Here is a 19,506-nt window from a genome sequence, read left to right as displayed (position 1 = left end):
GTACGAAAAATGTCTTCGATGGATCAAACTTTGTGGAAGACCGCATGATCAACTGAATCCATCAACCGGAACAGATATGTTTGCACGAACGTAAGCCTTATATTTGATTTTCAATACATGTCTCGTATAAATGAATTAGCAGTTCTTCGCTTGCATAGCATAGCTACGTATGAATTATTGACACACTCGATCTGTATTGAGCGATATTTTGCGATGATCTGACTGCACAAACGTGTCCCTTTGTTCGCGGCTAATGAGCTAAGCTAAACCGGACTAGCGAGTCCTAAAAGCCTTCGACGTGCACCGAGACACCAAGACTGAACGAAGGATGTTTGATGACACTAAAGTAGTGATTGTCGTACTCGGTCGGGACTTACGTAGGTTCGGCACTTATTCAAGAATAATTATTGAGGGGAGAGCGTGACGTTACACAAAGAAAACGAGAGAAACAACTCGTAAATCAAGCCTCGCCTTCTTTTCCTTCATACGGTGGTTCACAAACGGCTATACAGATACATATACAGATTCTGCACACAAGTGTGATAGATAACACGAAAATAGGAAACTGTCAATGACGAATTTGTCTTTGGGTTATATTATATTATGTGGCTTCTCAGTCTTCCACTGACTCCCGAAAGATCTCGCACTAATATCAATGGTTTCTCCGTTGATATGCATGTAAATACCATTGAAATACCCCTCGCTGAAATACTTGAATATTTCACTATTCGCTAAGAATGTGAGTGAGAAATCAGCTGGTAAATCGGACAATTTCGCTCTCGTCTTTTCTTCCCGCGCCGCCATTTTTGCTAATTGTTCGTCTGAGGTTAGCACAACGTGGGGTGACGTAACTTCAGGAGGCGTGGCCATGTGCCTTGTACGGAGGGGTCAATTAATGTATGGATCCGTGTATAGAGCTCGTGCACATGACGTCACCATTTTCACCGCGCCATATTACCGGTCAAACAGTTGTGCTCGACAATGTGGGAGACATTGAAACGGAGGAGAATATTTACAATACCCGAGACCCGTTGTGCCGTTGGTTGTCACAACAGATAAGACAGATATTCAAAGACGTCATTCGTATGGAATACCAGCTGAAAAGATCGATGGATTTCGGCAATTAAACATGATGGATGGTGCCCAACCAAAATACACACACGCCTGTGTAGCGATCACTTCATTTCAGGTAGGAATTATTAATATTATTGCTCAAATTACCAAGAAGTATTTATAATGCCAAGTAGGCTCATTAGAGAACGATGCATAGAAAAAACTGTCGTAGATGTTTACGGAGGTTAAGTGTGGCCGCAATTGCTTCCGTGTACGTTCCGTGGAGACGACGCCATTCCCCCCCCCAATCGTAGTAAATGAATGCGAGTTTGTGTCAAACCAGGGATCATTTATTTAAATATTGGATACGAGCTGAAAAGATCGATGGATTCCGGCAAAGGTTAACATGTCGCCGAACACACTTTCACGTTCTCGAATTGTCAACCGTTGGCTTTTTTTCAATCATAGTTCATGAATGAGAGTTTGTGTAAAAGCAGGGGTCATTTATTTAAATATTGGTATTTGTATTGAATACTAGCGGAAAAGATCGATGGATTCCGGCAAAGGTCAACGTGTGGCCGAACACACTTCTACGTTCACGACCTGTCACCTCGTTACTATGTAGGATTTATTCCTGACTGAGAACAGATCCAGCAACGAAGTATTTGTATGTGTCCAGACTTTTCTACGCTTTCAAACTTTTCCGTGTAAATCTCGACGACTTACTCACCAGATCCATGTGTAGATCCAGTTGTCCAAGACAAGCGGAAGGGAATTAAGTCTAATTTCTTATCGGCGAAAACATCGGTTTCGGCATTAAATATGGGTCCTCTATGCCAAATTTATCTAATTTTTCATTTATTTTCACCTTCTACGTGTGTAACGGTATCGGACAAGGCTCTGGGCGTCGTGCTACAAGACATAATTCAGTGTCGTCTGCGACCGACTTAGCATTGAGCAATGCTTCGCTTGACTGGCAATATGGCGAGGTAAACAAAAGTCACGTGATTTTTATGACTGAGGTGCACGACCTCTACATGTGACACATGGACCACACAAATGTGCACAAATAGCCTCAGAAGGGCTCACTACTCTCAGACACTTTTTTTCAGCAATTGGCACCTAACAAATGATTTACTTGGTTGTTTAATTTCACACTTGGTCGGTGAAGGGACGCTCCAAACACCAAACATTTGTGTACAAGCCATTAAAAAGTCAATTTCCAAAATATGTCCCCTTTAATGAGGATCATAGAAGAGCCTCAAAAAGTTTTTTCACATTATTTTTTTTTTTAATGCATTCTGTCTGAGAGAAGGTACAATCATATTCTCTCGTCAAAATCACTACTGGGGCATATTTCAAAATAGCTCACCAGAATACAAAATGGATTCATGCTTTGAATATCGGCTCAGCTTAGCTGCTTGTTGTTAGATTGTGTAGTTGTACTGTACCTCTATCTGATAAGAACGTATATGAGAAAAGTAATGTGTGTTACATTTATTTGTTCCCCCCACCCAACCCCCTTCACAGTCTCAAACATTTGAACGCGTCAGCCAATAACCTGGAAAGTATTCCTCCCATCGGCCAATCGGACGACAGCCTAAGCACGCTGCAGGAACTCTACCTGACCGGGAACAACCTGAATGAAAACTGCGGCGCTCTGCTGGTTGGACACCACAACCTGAGGGTCCTGCACATGGCCTACAACCAGCTGCTCTCATTCCCTGCCAGGTTTGGTAACAACAACGTTAAACCCTCTTTGGTTTACACGTAGCAGCCATGCTGCACAGTCAAATGCAGTAGTCCTCAAAGTACCACCTCAAAACATACTTCGATCTACAAGTACCACGATACGGGGCTTTCCCACCAATCAGTCCAGCAACTTTCAAGTTCCTGGTCGCAAAAGGTTCCTGTGGCCCTTGTGGTTTGTGTTTCCATCACACTTATTAGTTCAGGGTTGAGGTCAAGGAAGATGCGCACTCCTGCTTGGGGTCGGACTTAGACTCCTTCGTGGAATCGGCCAGGGCCGGTCTGAGCGCTCCCCCATGCTGAAAAGTCTCCTTGTGATTAATACACGTGCAATACTAACAGTGGAACTCTGGGTACAGAGCAGATGTTTACTGGGAAATCCCGCGGTCTCATAGTTCCCCTTCTTCTACATAGAGGGAGCTAACAAACTATATATATCCTAACCTAACCTTGAAACAAAAGTTGATGAAAAATACACATATATGTACGTTCGCTGTGTTCGTCTTTCTGAGACGTCCGTAGCGAACACGAACACTTGGCGACAAGTTGTCGAATGGCACATGTTGAAGCATGGATCGGGATGTTTCAGACTGGCCGGAAATTTACAAAATATACGTGCGTGCGCGTTAACCACAAGGAGTCTTTTCAGCACCGGGAGCGTTCAGACAGTCAAACCGGAGGTTGCCGCCGGTATCTCTTTTTTTTTTTTTTTTTTTTTTTTTAAAAGGGGATGCTTGTAATAAAATTTACATACTACAGTTTTAACTCATGATTAAAAACCCTTTCCAGGCAAGGGTTGCAAATTTGCAACAGGTTTAATATAATCAAAGATTTTAAGTCCAGAGTATCATTTTCTGAAAGTATCTGATTTTTTTCTATGCAAAATTCGATTTGGTCCAGAGAGGTGTAAACTGTATTGCGCAAAAAAAGTTAAATAAAAGTTGTACCCGCATACTTTTTTAAACAGTTAAAAAAATATACTTGCGAATGTATTGCTCTTTTAAGTTAAATACAACTGAATTGAATTCTTTTGCATACCACAAAAGGGAGCCTGTGTAACACACTTTGAGAACCACTGCTCCAAATACAACATGACTTGTGCAATACTTATCATGATAACTCTTCAGATGGGATTCTGTTAATAAATTATTTTGTTGATTTATCACATTATTGAACCTGTCAATATTTATTATCGTGGTTGTTGTAGAACTGCCCCGCATCAAACTGTGGATACATTTTGTTTTCCTTATCTAGACACAGGAGATTAAAAAACAGACAAAACCAACAAAAAACACCGTAACTAACACAACAACAACAACACTTTTCTACTTCTTCAAGGTTTGAGAGTCATTCTATAAAGGTCTAATTAGCCAATATATGGAATGTTTTATACAAGCAACTAGTTTATTATGGAGTTATTTTGCACAATTCATTGCAAGTTTATTAGGCACCTAATAAACCCTTTAGAAGTTTATACAAATTGTAAAGTGTAAGCAAAATGATGTTTTGTAAAGAAATTGGTCTTCAACAAAAGTATGTATATGTGTTAACCAAATCTGAGTAAATATACAGTACAACTTCGGTTCTCGAAGGCAGTTCGAGAAGCGATTTGTTCAAAAATCGAATTGATATTTCCCATTATAATTAATGGAAAAAGAAATAATGCGTTCCAAGCCTAAAAAAATTGGGCTTTTTAAAGCATTTTTTTTTAGCTTTTTGTGATAATAAACTGCATAGTAGAAATGCATATATAGTTTAAATACTTTATATGATAAAATGATTTAAGAAATGTATTTATTTTTTGCTTTAAATTTATTTTTACAAAAAGTAACATACAAAAACATTAACTCGTAACTCGAGTTAACGAAATATTTGAAACAAAACAAAAATGCAGAAATGCTAATGGAACAGAGCATTATTAAAATTCACAAGAAAAAAAGCAATGTAAAACTCTCAAATGTCTTCGGTTGGGCTGACTTGCCCCCTGGAAGTTCTTATCTAGTGTCACTTCTTTGAAGCCATGATTGGGGGTTAATAGTGCTCAATAGGAAGGAAAAAACATTCAGTAAATAGATCTACCGGGACACGTCTGCGTGCAGAGGCTGCGTTATACACAATAACGCGTGTCGTGGATCAGCTGGTTGTGTCGCGCACGTTATGTTATTTCCGAGTTTTTTTTGGAGTGTGTTCGAATTAACAATAACAAACCGCGTCATGGGTCAGCTAATCGGGACGTGCGCGTTATGTTATTTCCGGGTTTTGTCAGGAGTGTTCGAGTAGCGATTTTCGTTCAAAAATAGCAGCAAAAAAAAATCGCAATGTTCATTCGAAAACCGATTTGTTCGAAAACAGAGTATTCACAAATAAACACTTCTTTGAACTGTCAAACTATTGAAGTAAATGAATTTTTCTTATGCGGCCTGTGTATGACTCATCTTGCTCTTCATGTGGTGGCTTGTTCCCTGCGTTTGCAGTCTAAATTGCTACTTGTTCGGCTCAAGTTGGCCTCGTTTGCTTGTTTTTAGTAAACTGAGTAAGCTGGAGCTGCTCGAGGAGCTCAATCTAAGTGGCAACAAGCTGAAGAGCATCCCCTCCACGGTGTCCAGCTGCAAGAGACTTCACACCCTCATAGCGCACTCCAATCACATTACCGTCTTCCCGGAGATCCTCAACCTTCCTGAAATCAAGGTCAGAAAGCTTGTTGGGATTTTTTTTTTTTTTTGGGGCGCATCATGTGACAAGTTTGTCATTGCTGTGTACTTGCAGCTTGTGGATCTGAGCTGTAACGAGTTGACTGGAATCCAACTGCCCGAATCGCTGCCGCCCAGCCTCCAGGAGCTGGATTTGACGGGCAATGGCAGCCTGATGCTGGAACACAAAACTCTTAATCTCTTCAGGTGAGCCCCCCAACCCCCCCGAAACTCACTGGAACATTCTTATCCTGGATTCGACTCTTGAAAGCTTCTGGTGAATTTCCTTGAAAAGTCAAGTTGCAAACTTTTGTATGCCACTACTTCAGCACTATTTCTGGTGGTGAAAGGTTTATTAGAGTCTACTGTTTTTTTTTTTGTTTGTTTGTTTTTTTTATATCTCGCTTCAAGTCATATCACCACATTAAAATTGGACCAGAAATCGACCACAACAGCAGATTTGCAAAACGCCTCCGCTCCCTGGAGCCACGGGTACTGTGAAATGAGCGGCCAAAGGAACAAGTGAGTTTCTCACCTCATTGCTTTTGTTACGCGAGACAATTATACCGTGCATAACTGCTGACTGTCAGTCCAAATTATAATAAGCAGCTGAATAAAGTAATGACTTGAGTTTTCAATATGTATGCGAATAGTACATTCCCTCACTCTGCTTTTTAAAAACCAAATGGGGCATCTGGGTACAGTACATAGACAACAATATACCGTAATTTCCGGCCTATAGAGCGCACCTGATTATAAGCCCCACCCAGTACATTTGTAAAGGAAATACCATTTGGTACATACATAAGCCGAATCTGTGTAAAAGCCGCAAGTGCCCACATTGAAACACGAGATATTTACAAAGAAAGACAGTACACAGAGTTTTCAAAGTTTTAATACCTTAACTTACCTTAAGATAACAACAATACGGTAGCACGAACAGGGCTGGTTTAAAAAAAAAAAGAAAAAAAAAACACATACCGGTAAAAAAATAAAAAATAGCCACGGTAGCAACACGGTAACACAGCGCTAACAGGGCCGGTTAAAAAAAAAAAAAAAACATACCTAAATCACTGAGATGCGGCAGCAACATGCTAGCGCAGCGCTAACAGGGAAAGGTTAAAAAAAAAAACATACCGCTAAAAATCACTGATACACGGCAGCAACACGCTAGCACAGCACTAGGGCAGCGATAACAGGGCCGGTTAAAAAAACACATACGGTAAAAGTCACTTCCTCGGCACATATATTCCACCAGTCTTACTCTTACCCTTTCTGCTCGAGTGCCCCCTTGCGGCCGTTAGAAAAAAAAGCACAAATTAGCTCCATCACTCCGTAAGCCGCAAGGATGAAAGCGTGTGGAAAAAAGTTGCGCCATATAGGCCGGAAATTACGGTACTCACTAATGAATCAATCAGGAGTTAGCCCGGCCATGCATTTTCTATAGCGTTAATCCTCTTGAGGGTCGCGAGTGACCCGAGGCAGGGTACACCCTGGAACGGTAGCCAGCAAATCATTGGTTCTGAGGTCATTACTGGCCATTGAAAAATTAATAGCTTCTGCTCACATTTGCAACTGACCCAAACCTTTATCCGCCGGACTCGAGATTATACACGAATCAGAAATGTGGCTGGAGTGCACGACTGAATGCCGATGTCACATTTGCAACAGGTTGTGTGTGTCCATGCTGGCCATCGACCGCCTTGGTGACAGCGTGGAAGCGTGCTACGGTATTTTCGACGGGGACCGCAACGAGGAGGTGCCCCGGCTGCTGCAGTGCACCATGGGTGACGTGCTCTGCGAGGAAGTGCAACATTCCAGTATTGACAGCGTGTACATGAGCAATACATTCCTAACCTCACACAGGTTTGTCAAATTCTCCCACAGCATTTCTCACTTTTTCTGCCGAGTTTGTGCATCTCCTGACCGTGATTGTTTGTGGCACAACCGGAACAGGAAACTGGGTATGGCCGGCCAGAAATTGGGTGCCTCCGCCTTGCTGTGTTATATCCACCATGAGTCCTCAGAGCCGGGAGGCTTCCTCAGCGTGACCGTGGCCAACGTGGGCACCTGCCAGGCCGTCCTGTGCCGGGACGGCCGACCCGTATCCCTCTCAAAGGTGTACAGCTTGGAAAACTGCACTGAGGAGATGGAGAGAGTCAAACTCGGCAAAGCCATCATTACTGAGGTAATAGTCCAATATTAACATGAACATTGGAGTGCCTTTGTTGGACTTCTGGCTCGCAATTCAAGCAGCCTAGTCGGTGTGTCCGGTACTTTACTGAGTCTATGGAAAGCCCTTTGACGCTTAACTAACTAAAAAAACGAGTGCAATTGAAGCCAGATGTTTACATACATTGTGCAGAAACACATTTCATTTTTCTTCTCACTGTCTGAAGTCAAATCAGATTAAGCCTCTCCTGTTTCAGGTCAGTCGGGATCACCAAAATTATTTAATTTTGTTAATTGAATTTTAGGCGGCACGGTGGATCAGCTGGTTAAGCGTTGACCTCCCAGTTCTGAGGTCCTGGGTTCAATCTGCCTGTGTGGAGTTTGCACGTTCTCCCCGTGCCTGCCCGGGTTTTCTCCAGGCACTCCGGTTTCCTCCCACATTCCAAAAACGTGCAACATTAATTGGACGCTCCAAATTGCCCCTAGGTGTGATTGTGAGTGCGACTGTTTGTCTCTATGTGCCCTGTGGTTGGTTGGCAACCAGTTCAGGATGTACCCCGCCTCTTGCCTGTTGACAGCTGGGATAGACCCTCATGCGGATAAGTGGCAACAAACAGCCAGCCAATCCAGTTACGGGTTCTTAGTATGTGACGTCACGTGACCAAGAAAGCGTAACTGCGATTGGCTGGCTGTTCGTTTCTGACCTGAAGTAATCCTGCCCGGTGGCACAGACGGTGAATTTTAGACAGCAAATTGTGGCCAGTGGAATTTCAGACAGCAAAATGTAGCAACTATTGAAAATGTGATCACTTTACATTTGAAATTCCAATCCTGTTTTCTGTGGGATTTCAAATTCAAATCCTGGTGGCACTAATTTACTTCCATATTGTTGGGATATCTCAAAGATTTGCACAAAGCATTGTCTCTGCCCCAAAGAAGCTGCTTGCCGACGTCACGTCACGCCACGTTGCCGCTCCTCTCTCCACTTTAGAGGTCGCTGCACTCCTCACTGCAATTCAATGCACAAGTTCATGTTTTTATGCAAATGTCAGCCTTTCAGAGTGAATGTGAAACCTCTACAACAAACCCCCAAAAAGTGTCCAGTTCCCTGGATTCAACATTTGCGGATTACCATGACCTGGAAGAGTGAGAATTTACACAGCCAGTAAATGAAAACTTACTCGACCATTTTAAGAGATTTTCCTGAAATGCAATCTTCTTGCCGGTGTGTTTAGCTCCGGATGAAAATGTTTGATCTACAGTATCTTTGATATTTGGCTGGATGTCCACAGTCCCACTTGTCTTACCCCGAGGAATCTTCTGTTTTCTAGGATAACAAAGTGAGCGGTGTGACATGCTGCTCCCGCCTGCTGGGTTGCTCTTATCTGTCTCCCTGGGTGCTTCCGAAGCCCTGGGTGCACACCGAGCCGCTCTCGTCCCAGGACGACTTTCTGATCCTGGGGAATCGAGCGCTCTTTGAGCGGGTGTCTTACCAAGAAGCTGTTTGCACGGTTCAGGCCGTGCGGGATCCGCGGGCCGCCGCCAAGAAGCTCTGCACGCTGGCCCAGAGCTACGGCTGCAAGGACAACATCGGCGCCGTGGTGGTGGCCTTGAACATCGCCGAGGACAGCTGCACCTGCGAGCCACCGGTCTATACCACTGAACCGCGGGGTCTCCCTCATGTCACTTTCCCTGTGTCCATGACGCCAGCTCCTAGTGACACAGCCACCCTGTCATCCACTAGCGGGGTCGTGTCTGAATTCAACAGTGAAACGTCAGCGTCGGAGGTGGGCAGCGAGGCGGGCTCCACTGCCTCCGACGAGCACCCGAACGCAGGGGCTGCGCCGCGCCCCGAGAGACGTTGCAGCCTGCACCCCGGCACGACGCTGTGCGTTATCATGGTCCCGGGCTCGGTCGGGCTGGGGAGCCACATGGGCCTGTTCCAGCGGCAACCTTCCTCCGCCACTTTCTCGAGCAACCACTCTGACAACGGCTTGGACAGCGACGATGAGACCCCACTGGAGGGCGTCATCTCCAACGGCAGCAAGTTAGAAGTGGAGGTGGACATCCACTGCTGCGCTTTCCAGCTGCGGCCTGGGACCTCCGAGAGCCTGAAAGACTCGGACTTTGAAAAGGGAGGTTCCGATTATCCTAACGGCAAGATGCGCAGACAGAACAGCGTGGTGGTCTCCGCCACAAACGGCTGCCTGCTGGCTGTTTGCGGAAGAGAGATCGCGGACCTGAAGAAGTCCCCTTCGGCTTCGTGCCTGTTCGGAAAGAAGCCGTCCAACGGTTCGGTGGTGGCCTCCGAGGACAGTCATAACCTCATCGAGGTGGCCCTGGAGGCGCCCAAGAAGAAGTCCGGCTATTTCACCGCGCCCGCACAGCAGGACCCCGAAGACCAGCTGATTGTGCCTCCTTGTCTGGAGCAGGAAGTACGGGAGCAGTTAAAAGGTCAGAGCCCTCTCGTCTCAGGCCCCTCTGCGCCACCCACGCCCCCTCCCTTAAAAGACGCAGGGTGGGATCAATCGCACCCTCCTCCTCCCTTAACCCCGAACCCGGCGCCAGGTCCTGGAGTGATCCCAATCATAAAGCCTGAGGTCTATGACACTGCCCTCTGAAAGGGGGAACACCATGCACAACGTGGCTGCCAAGCTGTTACTGTGCCACCCTAGGGAAGTAGAAACGATGAATTTAAAGGGGACTCCACTTTGTGACTCTAGCCTAAAAGTACGCGTTTCAATCGCCACCAAGCGTATCCTTTACCTTGGGAAAAATCTCACTTTGGGTTTGTGCAGGAATGTGCTCAGCGCAGGTCATATTCTTGTAGTAAAAGTGCCTACGGCAAACGACTCAGCCTCAAGAGTTCCCAGGCTACACGGCTGTTTTAGAGTAGACCTTCTTATACCGGAAGGAAGGAGGGGACAACATGGCTGACGCAGCCAGTCCTCCTCCTGTAGCTTCAATGAACATTACGAATGCCGTTCAGTCTCGTACCGCCGCTCCCATCAAGCTTCATTTTTTTTTTTTTTTTTTTATCCGCCATAAAACGGTTTTGGGAACCGTGGACCCTGGTCTGTCTTGAGTTTCCATCGCGGGGGGTGATGACGGTTGATTGTGTGGATTGCCAAAGCTCAGGACGAGTCAAGCTTTTGCACATTCGAAACTGAAAAATGAGGTTTGCTTTGATATTCTGCAATTTTTGTTTATTCAACATGCTAAAACCCGATCCAACAAACATCAAGATCATTTTTGTGAGGTGAAACGTTGCGCCCACCTACCAGACCAGTCACTATGCCGTTCTGTTTGGAAGGGTGCTAAATACTAGTATTCATAGTAATGCACCTGGGCTCCATGCCAAAATCTAATGAAGTCATTCAACTGTGCAAAGCCGAAAACAAACAAACAAAACCGAAAAATCAACTCGGTTATCGTTGCTTGATCTACATTTCAGTCCAAAAACGTATGGAGGCGTGACGGTGACATTTTTGAAGCACATTTCCGCTGTTTACCGTGCCGTGCGATATCAAATATCTCAGCTCGTGACAAAAATGCTACATAATAAATACGACGACAAAGTCAATTCACGTCCTTCCAGGAAACTTCAGTCGTCATTTTTCACGTTTCCAAATATTTAAAGAGCACGCCGCATATTCATGGTTCGGCATTTGCAAATTCCCTTTTTTGGGTTGAGGGGGTGGGGACCTATTTGCAGTTTTGGTGGTCAGGCCAGACCCATGTCTAATTTTTATCTGGTGGTATCTCAGGGTCAGGGCAACTATGTTGAAGTGAGGGGAAAGAACTTCCATCTTGTCTCCGCATAGCCTAGTTTAATAGAAAAAAAGTGTTTTGTCACCATCTTGTGGTTACTCGCTGATTTTTGCTTTCGATTTGTATCCATGATCTCCGAAAATCTTTACTACCCCCCCCCCCCCCACCAACAAAGAGGCAAAGCACTAATTTCGTCTCGTCTACATGAAACTTTCATTTACTACAGCATACAGCCACAAGATGGTGCCAAAGCACAGCTTTTGGCCAAACAACTCCCTTTAATCCACTTCAACACAGTTCCTAGGTCATGAGATGCCACAAGATGGCAGCAAAAGACTTACTTTTTTGTCTGAATGAAACCATTTCATTGACTTGAATTGAGTTCCCCCTCGAAATCCACAAATAGGTGAATTTGTGAATGACGAGCCCCAAATATGAGAGGTCATTTTTATTTGTGACAATCTCCCCTTGTACTCTCTGGTACTGCCAATATATATATTTTTTTTTGCAGCTGCATTGTTTTAATTGTTAGGTGAACATAATACATGCCAATGACTTGGTTCCTGGTGCCAAAAGTTTTTTTTTTTTTTTTAAAGAAGACCAAAGTCAGGTACTTGCACGTGCCAATCGTTGGCACAGTTGTGGCATTCCATAGTTTTGACTTTCCCTTTTCGCCTTAAAGCATCGCCGCTCAGTATTTGTTCAAAGGAAGAAGAGCCATCGATTGAGTCCCGCTCATGTTGTCCTATTTTCTTTGAAGCCTTAATTGTCTTTCTCCTGTTACTTGTCAACGTCACGGATTCATCACGAATTACTAAAGCACTTTGTACTAACTTCAGTATGGGAGAATGTGATCGACTTTGCGTACTCGAGTTCAAATGAGACTATCGTACTTATAGAATGAGTACTGAGAGACGTTTATTCCCTTCCAGTTTTCCTCCTCTATTCATTTTGACCATGATCTCAAGTCTGGCAAGAATCATCCTGCAATACAAGGAACTGTTCTCGGTCAAAAATCCTTGCACAACTGCACATGAGTACGCTTAATAAAATGTGAAACTGAATCAAGAGGCACAGTTTGCATTGTTATATGAATTCAACTGAAATAAATGAGGAAGAAAAAAAAAACACCACTCAAGTTGTAATTTCGCTATAGAGATCGTGCACGTGAAGTCACCATTTCCACGGTGCCATATTGTCAAAAAGAGCTGCTCGACATTGTGGGGGACATTGAACCGGAGCAGAATATCCACAACGACCGAGACTTGTTGTGCTGTTGGTTGTTACAACAGATGAGACGGATAATGAAAGAGATCATTCTATGGAATACCAGCTGAAAAGACCAGAAAAGATCGATGGATTTCAGCAATTAAACGTGATGGATGGTGCCCAAGCAAACTACTTCCTTTCAGGTAGGAATTATTCTTTTCAATATCAAATTCCAAAGAAGTATTTATTATGCCAACTTGGCTAATTTGAGAACAATGCTTTAAAAAAAAAAAAACACACACAGGGAGTCGTCTCCAATATACACAGAAGCGTGTTGCGGCTACACGTTAAACTTCAGTCAACCTCTCCCTGACAGATGTTTTTTTTTTTTTTTAATATGCATTGTTCTCAAAAGAGTCCAATGTGTATTTAAAAAAAAATAAAGAAAATAAACTGTCTGTCCCAGAGAGGTTTACGTAGATTAACGTGTGGCCGCAACACACTTCCGTGTACGGGGGGCTGAAGCCTATCCCAGCGGTTAATTTTCTTTTTTTTATTGATGCCAAGGAGCTAATTTCTATTTTTGTACTTCATTGCTAATATTGACCTCTTCGCATTTGAATTTTGAATCCCGAATGATTTTAAATACTGTACAACTGTTTGTTTACAGCAAACTATGCCTTATATATATATATATATATATATATACACACACACACACATTATAAAAACAGAGCATATCTAACCATTTTAGGTTAGCATTAGAGTGCAAATTTGCTCATTTTTAAATGAATAATTAAAGATTGTTTCTGAGCAAGGCTCAGTGAAAATGAGCGGTTGGAGAGGTCACCATTTTATTTTAAATGCTCCTGATTAGCAATAAAAATTTTGTACTGAAGCTTTTTTGGGGTCTGGTTTGCAAAACATTTCACAATCATTTCTCACTAAAATCCTATTTTTGTCAGGTTCTTTTGATTATTTTAACACTCCTGAATATGATCATAGATTGGCATTTGTGAAGAAGAGTCCATTTCGAGTTGTCCACATACTGAAAATAAAACCGTGACAAAAACAAAAAGGTTACATGTTCAATATTTACATTACAAACTGAACGCAGTACATCTGCCATCTAGTGGTAAAACGCAGAAATACCCTAACCCTCACTCGGAAGATGCTCTTGGAGTATTTATTTATTAATAATATGGGGTAAAATATGTAGGTACAGCTAAGAAAATAATAAACAATACACAAGTACGTAAACAATACAAAAGACAAAATAAAAATGCCACAATAGTGTTACCCTGCATATTTGCAACTGCTCTGTTTCTAATATAAAATATGTTTGTGGCGTCCTGGTGAGAAGCGATTATGTTGAGGTGAGTTGAGGAGTTTCATGTAATGCTTTGGTCAGCACTTTGTGGTAACTTTAGGAAATTATAAACATTTTTTGGAGGGGCAGGGGGGGGGGTCAATTATACAGGTCAGCAACAAAAAATGTTGTCTAAGATTTCTAATTGATTTAGGAAAATTTATGATGCGCTGAATCCAAATATCAAGCTTTCTTTGTTGAATTAGCTCAACATTTTGAAGTATGGCAATTTTTTTTTTTACATTTTGTCCATATATCCAGGTATTTTCACGAGTGGTCCATGCCCTGCATTTTCAACGATAATGATGTAAGATTCATTTTTGAAGTACTTATTTTTAATGATGTCGACTATTCGATCAACAGTTGGCAACTTTGTTTGTCACATTTGATTAATAAACCGGGAAGAACTTGGCATAAAAGTCTGTCCTGAACAAAAGAATCTGATAAGTCATGTTCGGATCCAGCAATGCAAAATTATCCAAAATCATTTTGGGCGAGAAAAAAAAAACAGATGACTTACGAAAAAAATGTAATGTAATTCCCGGCCTACAAGCCGCGACTTTTTTCACAGCTGCCGCGCTAGCTAGTGTTAACGTCGCCACGTTTAGCATTGCCGCCTTAGCGTTAAACTCTTTCTGTGTACCGACTGAGGCTTATCACCGGGTGCGCTCTGTAGGCCGGGAATTACGGTAATTTTTTTTTTTTTTTAGTTGGCTCACTTTCTGCAGCAGAGCTTGTCCTTTCTATTCGAAAATAGCATGAGAAACAATTTAAACAGAAGTTCAGTCGATAAAAGATTCACAGATTCAGTGTGACTCAAATATTGATTGATTCATAAAAAGTCTAATGTTCATGGTCCAACTACAATCAAAAGGGGTTATCCTGATTATTGCCCTTTTGCTTCTTCATCTCCCGCACGGCGCGGAAAGCTCTGACGGCCAACGCGGCCCCTGAGATAAACGCGACCAGGCCCAGCGCGCCGAACAGGCCCCCGGCGATGTCGGCGCCGTGAAACTGGCACTCGAAGCCCTTGTGACCTTTGCTCTTGTACATGCGCTCCCTCTCCCGGCAGACGGGGTCGTCGTAGGTTTCCTGCACTCTGATGAAGAAGAAGGCCAAGCCGGCGATGTAGCCCAAGCCCACCAGCAGGTCGACCAGAGCTTCTCCCAGCAGGACTGGCGGATAGCGGTAAGGCACTCGGAAAACACCCAGGGCGAGCATAACCAGGGCGTAGATCATAACGATCCCCCCGCACGCCATGGCGAAGGCGTACGGCGGCCTCTTGAGCTCATTGAACAACCGGTCCAGTTCCTGCACGCGTTCCGCGTCGGTGCCGTGGAAGGCGCCGGCTCCCCCGAAGTGATAGTGGTAGATGCCGCCCAGGCTGGCCAGGTCGCGATAGCCGCCGTTGTTGCTGTGAGGCACGCCGGCGCAGATGACGATCAGAAGGTTGACGAAGGCCTCCATCAGCTGGCAAAGGCCTGGGGCAGCCGTGAGAAGAAAAATATGCACAAAAGTACCGAGTTGGGAAAACAGCCCCCCCCCCCAAAAAAAAAAAAAAAAAAAAAATAAAAAAATAAAAAAAAAATATATATATATATATATTTTTTTTTTTCTAAATGTCACCGACTGCAGAAAAGTGTTAACAACCCTCCCAAATTGAATTGAAAATTACTATGTATATCAAATGTGGCTTCAAAATTCATGAGCATGTCACTGAAATAGTACTACGACTACCAAGTCTTGCAAAAATACAAGTTACTTCGTCAACTATATTTCTTATGCCTATATGTTAGTTGACGCCGCGACAACGAGGCGCTCTAATGCAGGCACACCAGCGCCGAGCCTTTGTCCGCACGCTGCCTGACATCAGACCTTTGAAAAAATGTTCCTGTTTTTCCCCATTTCCGCCTTCTCTCCGTGATGTGCGCACACTTGTGGTGGACAACGAGGCGCTCTATAGTGACCGCCGACACCCGCAGCAACGAGATTATTTTGTCTTTTGACTATCATCCAACATAATTTACCTCGACTGGTGAGGACGTAACGGAGATTGTAAAGAGCTTCTCTGGGTTGCCGCTCGTGATATTCACCCTCGGAGGAATACGCTGAAGATGATCCATACCTGTGAGGAATATACATGGATTAAAAATGGAGCCACCCAAAGTGTACTATACATACACAATAATAAAAACAAATTAAAAATCTAATAAAATTGACTGCGCAGAAAATCACAACAAATAACCCTTAATGGCAGCACAGTGTCAGCTAGTAAAACGTTGGCCTCACATTTCTGAGGACCCGGGTTCGATCCTGGCCCCACCTGTGTGGAGTTTGCATGTTCTCCCTGTCCCTGTGTGGATTTTCTCCAGGCAGTCCGGCTTCCTCCCACATCCCAAAAACATGAAACAAAAATCGGACACTCTAAATTGCCCCTAGGTGTGATTGTGAGTGCGACTGTTTGTCTCTATGTGCCCTGCGATTGGCTGGCAACCAGTTCAGGGTGTACCCAGCCTCCTGCCCGTTGACAGATGGGATAACCTCCAGCACTCCCCGAGACCCTTTTGAGGATAAGCGGCTAAGAAAATGGATGGATGGATATCCCTTCACCCTAATGGCCAGGGTTTGAATCGTTTTACAGCGTGACTGGATGTATTGCGCCACGATTGGACGACCGCTTCGCAGCGGGTGCGTGTTTTTGTTTCGGGTTGCTTACGGTTTTGAAGGTCTTTGATGGTGGTGTTCTCTGAAAGCGGCTTGAGAGGTACTTGTCATGTCCCTTTGTCTGGGCCTCCTGTCACCAGCAGAAGCTCGCCCGTCAGCGACGCCGGGCTTTTCTTCGCGATCTCCGCCGTGATACTTATCGAAGCGAGGGGAACGCTTGTAATCCACGTGGGCGTCGCTCCCCGGTCGGTGTCCGCTCCGCTCCGGCATCTTCGATCGAGGACAAAATATCTTGAGCAAAACGCCGGCTCGATCAACTGACACAAAAGAATCTAATGGCGATCTAAAGATGGTCAAGATGACGCGCACAACATCAGGTGCACCCGCACAGTCATAGCCAATACAAGAACTGCATCAATACCGTAATTCCCGGCCGATAGAGCACACCTGGTTATAAACCTCGGTACAGAGATAGAGATTAACGCTAGCGCCACTCTAACGTTAGCGTTGCATCAACGCATGAACCGCAGTGTTGAAAGCATGTGGAAAAAAATCACGGTTTGTAGGCCGGAAATTACAGTAAATATTAAACTCAGTGTACCGAGGCTTATAACCAGGTGTGCTAACACTAGCGTCTCACTAATGCCAGCGCCCTGCTAACGCTAGCGTCGCATCACTGCATAAACCGCAGGGTTGAAAGCATGTGGAAAAAAGTCGCGGCTTGTAGGCCAGAAATTACGGTAAATATTCCTCTCAAAAGATGAATGATATCGTTTTTATTGTTGAGGTTGTAGTTTGCAATTAGATGTTCCGATGGCGCTTTTTATCCTCACTAGTGACGCAATCCAGCACGCTGGAATGCGCTAGTATGCAATTAGACCTTACTAGTAAACTCCCAGGTTGCCCTTGTAGGCCCAACGAGTCACCATGTGCCGTGCGCTAGTAACCTGCTGGAGCTTAATAGCGCCAAAATGCCCACGAGTAGTTGTGCAGAAATGTTATACTCAGGGGAAAAAGTTGAGTTGTAAAAAAAAAAATTTTCTACGAGTGCAATGAATTGTCGAATTACTGAAGATGATAGTGTACTAGTGCATAGACATACGCCATGTACTTGTGGGCTATTTGTCCTCGCTAGTAGGACGACTTTAGTATCCAAGTAGTGAGGCAGAACAGTGCACGATTTGACAAATGTGTGCTATTAGCTTCACTAACAACACCACAAAATTCTACTAGTTAACATGTACTCGTACCATACGTTACTGGACGTTTGTTGACGTGGAATATGCGCTGGAAAGAACATTTGCCTGGTTGTTCAACTACGTTGATAGTTGTTTTATCATTTTTTGTGTTGTATTGTTGTGTGTATGTGATTAAATTGTCTTAAATCCAATACAAGTGCTTTGTCATATTTTGCTGGTTTGACCAACCAAGGGGATTTTAATCTAAATTCACACGTAACAATATAGATGTCAACCAATGCCGTTTAATCTCGCTAGTAACTCATACAATAGATGTCCTACTAGCATGCAGAGCAGGGATATCGAATATTGAATATCTTTTGTGAAGAAAACACGTTGCTCTACGCACTGAATCTCTTTCGATTGTGCAAGTGTACACTATGCAATGTACAGTGTGTTGTAATATTGTAGGTTCTCAGATTTAAGACCTCTGTGTCCATGTGTCAATTTAAGAAACGTAAAGCTCAGTGTAAACGTTCCCTACCTTTGTTTGTGTACACAGTAAACTGCGGGCGGCGTCCTTTTTCGTTTATACCAAACAAAACACTAAAACGCGTAGCTTACTTCCGCATCGGACGGCTCACCTGTGCTGCGCCACGCCCACCTGTGATTTGCAACTATCTTTGTACGCACAAATATAAATAAAAAAAAACGGTTTGAAATCACTCAATTTCTGTTGTGCGTAAGTATAAAAAGGGCCTTTTTAATATTAAAATCGAAATACTTTTGTAATGTGTTGTGCACCAGAGTGAGGATCGAACAAATGTGATAGGGCAAAGGGCGCTGTCGTTCACTTTCGAAACAGTTTACGTGCTAAAACGGTTAAAAAAAAAAAGCTCATGGACGCATTTGGAGTCATTAAATCAGAAATTAGTAGGATTAAGTATAGCAAGTAGGGTGCACATGGTCAAGAATCTGTGTAAAGTTTGCTTTTATAAGATGAAATTTTAGTGCTTCCGCTTCCGAGTTGTAAATGCCTTCAAAGTAATCACTTGGACGATACTAAACAAGTAACGAACCAACTAAAGAAACTACACGATATGGCCGTGGATAGTGCTTGTCACTTTATTAGATCATGGGGAAAATTTAGTCATCAGTATTTCAAAATATATATATATTTTTTTTCAAAGTTAATAATGAATATCGAAGTTTGTAGCAATGCGTCAAGTACAGGATTTATTTTATATTTCACTTCAAACACTAGGTTTTTTTTACTGTTCAAGTAAAGTACATTTTTAAAGTATGGTTCAGTTGTAATTAAGGTTTTAAGTACAGTACCTTTCCTCAATTTAGGTTGGGAGCACACACAGGTGTATGGATATTTATACATGTATCCATCCATCCATCCATTTTCTGAGACGCTCATCCTCACGAGGGTCACCTATCCCAGCTGCAGGGTGCACCTTGAACTGGTTGCCAGCCAATCGCAGGCCACATGGAGACAGACAACCGTCACAATCACATCTAAGGATAATTTTAGAGTCTCCAATCAACCCACGCAAGCACGGGGAGAACATGCAAACTCCACACAGGCGGGGTCGAGATTAGTCCCACGGTGATGCGCGGCTGTGCGCTTTTATTGTGAAAGACA

At 43.6% G+C, this 19,506-nt stretch overlaps 2 protein-coding genes across 9 annotated transcripts in view; one reads left to right on the top strand and one right to left on the bottom strand.

The window, feature by feature from the left end:
* The window catches only part of phlpp2 (PH domain and leucine rich repeat protein phosphatase 2), a 52,377-nt gene extending 39,481 nt beyond the window's left edge, over nt 1-12,896 (top strand). For all 6 annotated transcript variants that reach the window (XM_061814867.1, XM_061814865.1, XM_061814864.1 and 3 more), the window contains 7 exons: nt 2,584-2,784; nt 5,328-5,490; nt 5,569-5,699; nt 5,904-6,014; nt 7,164-7,358; nt 7,449-7,680; nt 8,996-12,896. In XM_061814867.1, coding sequence (XP_061670851.1) covers nt 2,584-2,784; nt 5,328-5,490; nt 5,569-5,699; nt 5,904-6,014; nt 7,164-7,358; nt 7,449-7,680; nt 8,996-10,285 — 2,323 coding nt within the window. In that variant the 3' untranslated portion in view covers nt 10,286-12,896. The remainder of the gene's footprint in view (nt 1-2,583; nt 2,785-5,327; nt 5,491-5,568; nt 5,700-5,903; nt 6,015-7,163; nt 7,359-7,448; nt 7,681-8,995) is intronic.
* A 697-nt stretch (nt 12,897-13,593) lies between these two features.
* Nucleotides 13,594-19,439, bottom strand: marveld3 (MARVEL domain containing 3). 3 transcript variants are annotated; one of them, XM_061814007.1, is made up of 4 exons: nt 19,194-19,439; nt 16,730-16,947; nt 16,041-16,138; nt 13,594-15,494 (listed from the first exon to the last, which is right to left on the bottom strand). In XM_061814007.1, the coding sequence occupies exons 2-4, from the start codon at nt 16,945-16,947 to the stop codon at nt 14,881-14,883; spliced, it is 930 nt and encodes a 309-aa protein (XP_061669991.1). In that variant the 5' UTR covers nt 19,194-19,439; the 3' UTR covers nt 13,594-14,880. The 3 variants fall into 3 exon arrangements, with proteins under 3 accessions (XP_061669991.1, XP_061669992.1, XP_061669990.1); XM_061814008.1 differs by lacking the exon at nt 19,194-19,439 and adding an exon at nt 18,500-18,821; XM_061814006.1 differs by lacking the exon at nt 19,194-19,439 and adding an exon at nt 18,400-18,820.
* Between the last annotated feature and the right edge of the window lie 67 nt (nt 19,440-19,506).

This window comes from Syngnathoides biaculeatus, chromosome 3 (genome assembly GCF_019802595.1).
Source record: "Syngnathoides biaculeatus isolate LvHL_M chromosome 3, ASM1980259v1, whole genome shotgun sequence".
NCBI lineage: Eukaryota > Metazoa > Chordata > Actinopteri > Syngnathiformes > Syngnathidae > Syngnathoides > Syngnathoides biaculeatus.
The sequence above is the reverse complement of the archived record's forward strand: the minus strand, read 5'-3'. Positions and strand labels throughout refer to the sequence as shown.

What these genes read in the sequence shown, in the direction of transcription:
- marveld3 (XM_061814007.1), bottom strand. Translation starts at nt 16,947, where the DNA reads ATGCCGGAGCGGAGCGGACACCGACCGGGGAGCGACGCCCACGTGGAT. An exon ending in CATCAAAGACCTTCAAAACC is followed by an intron (nt 16,139 to 16,729) that starts GTAAGCAACCCG and finishes TATTCCTCACAG; the next exon opens with GTATGGATCATCTTCAGCGT. An exon ending in TTACGTCCTCACCAGTCGAG is followed by an intron (nt 15,495 to 16,040) that starts GTAAATTATGTT and finishes CGGCTGCCCCAG; the next exon opens with GCCTTTGCCAGCTGATGGAG.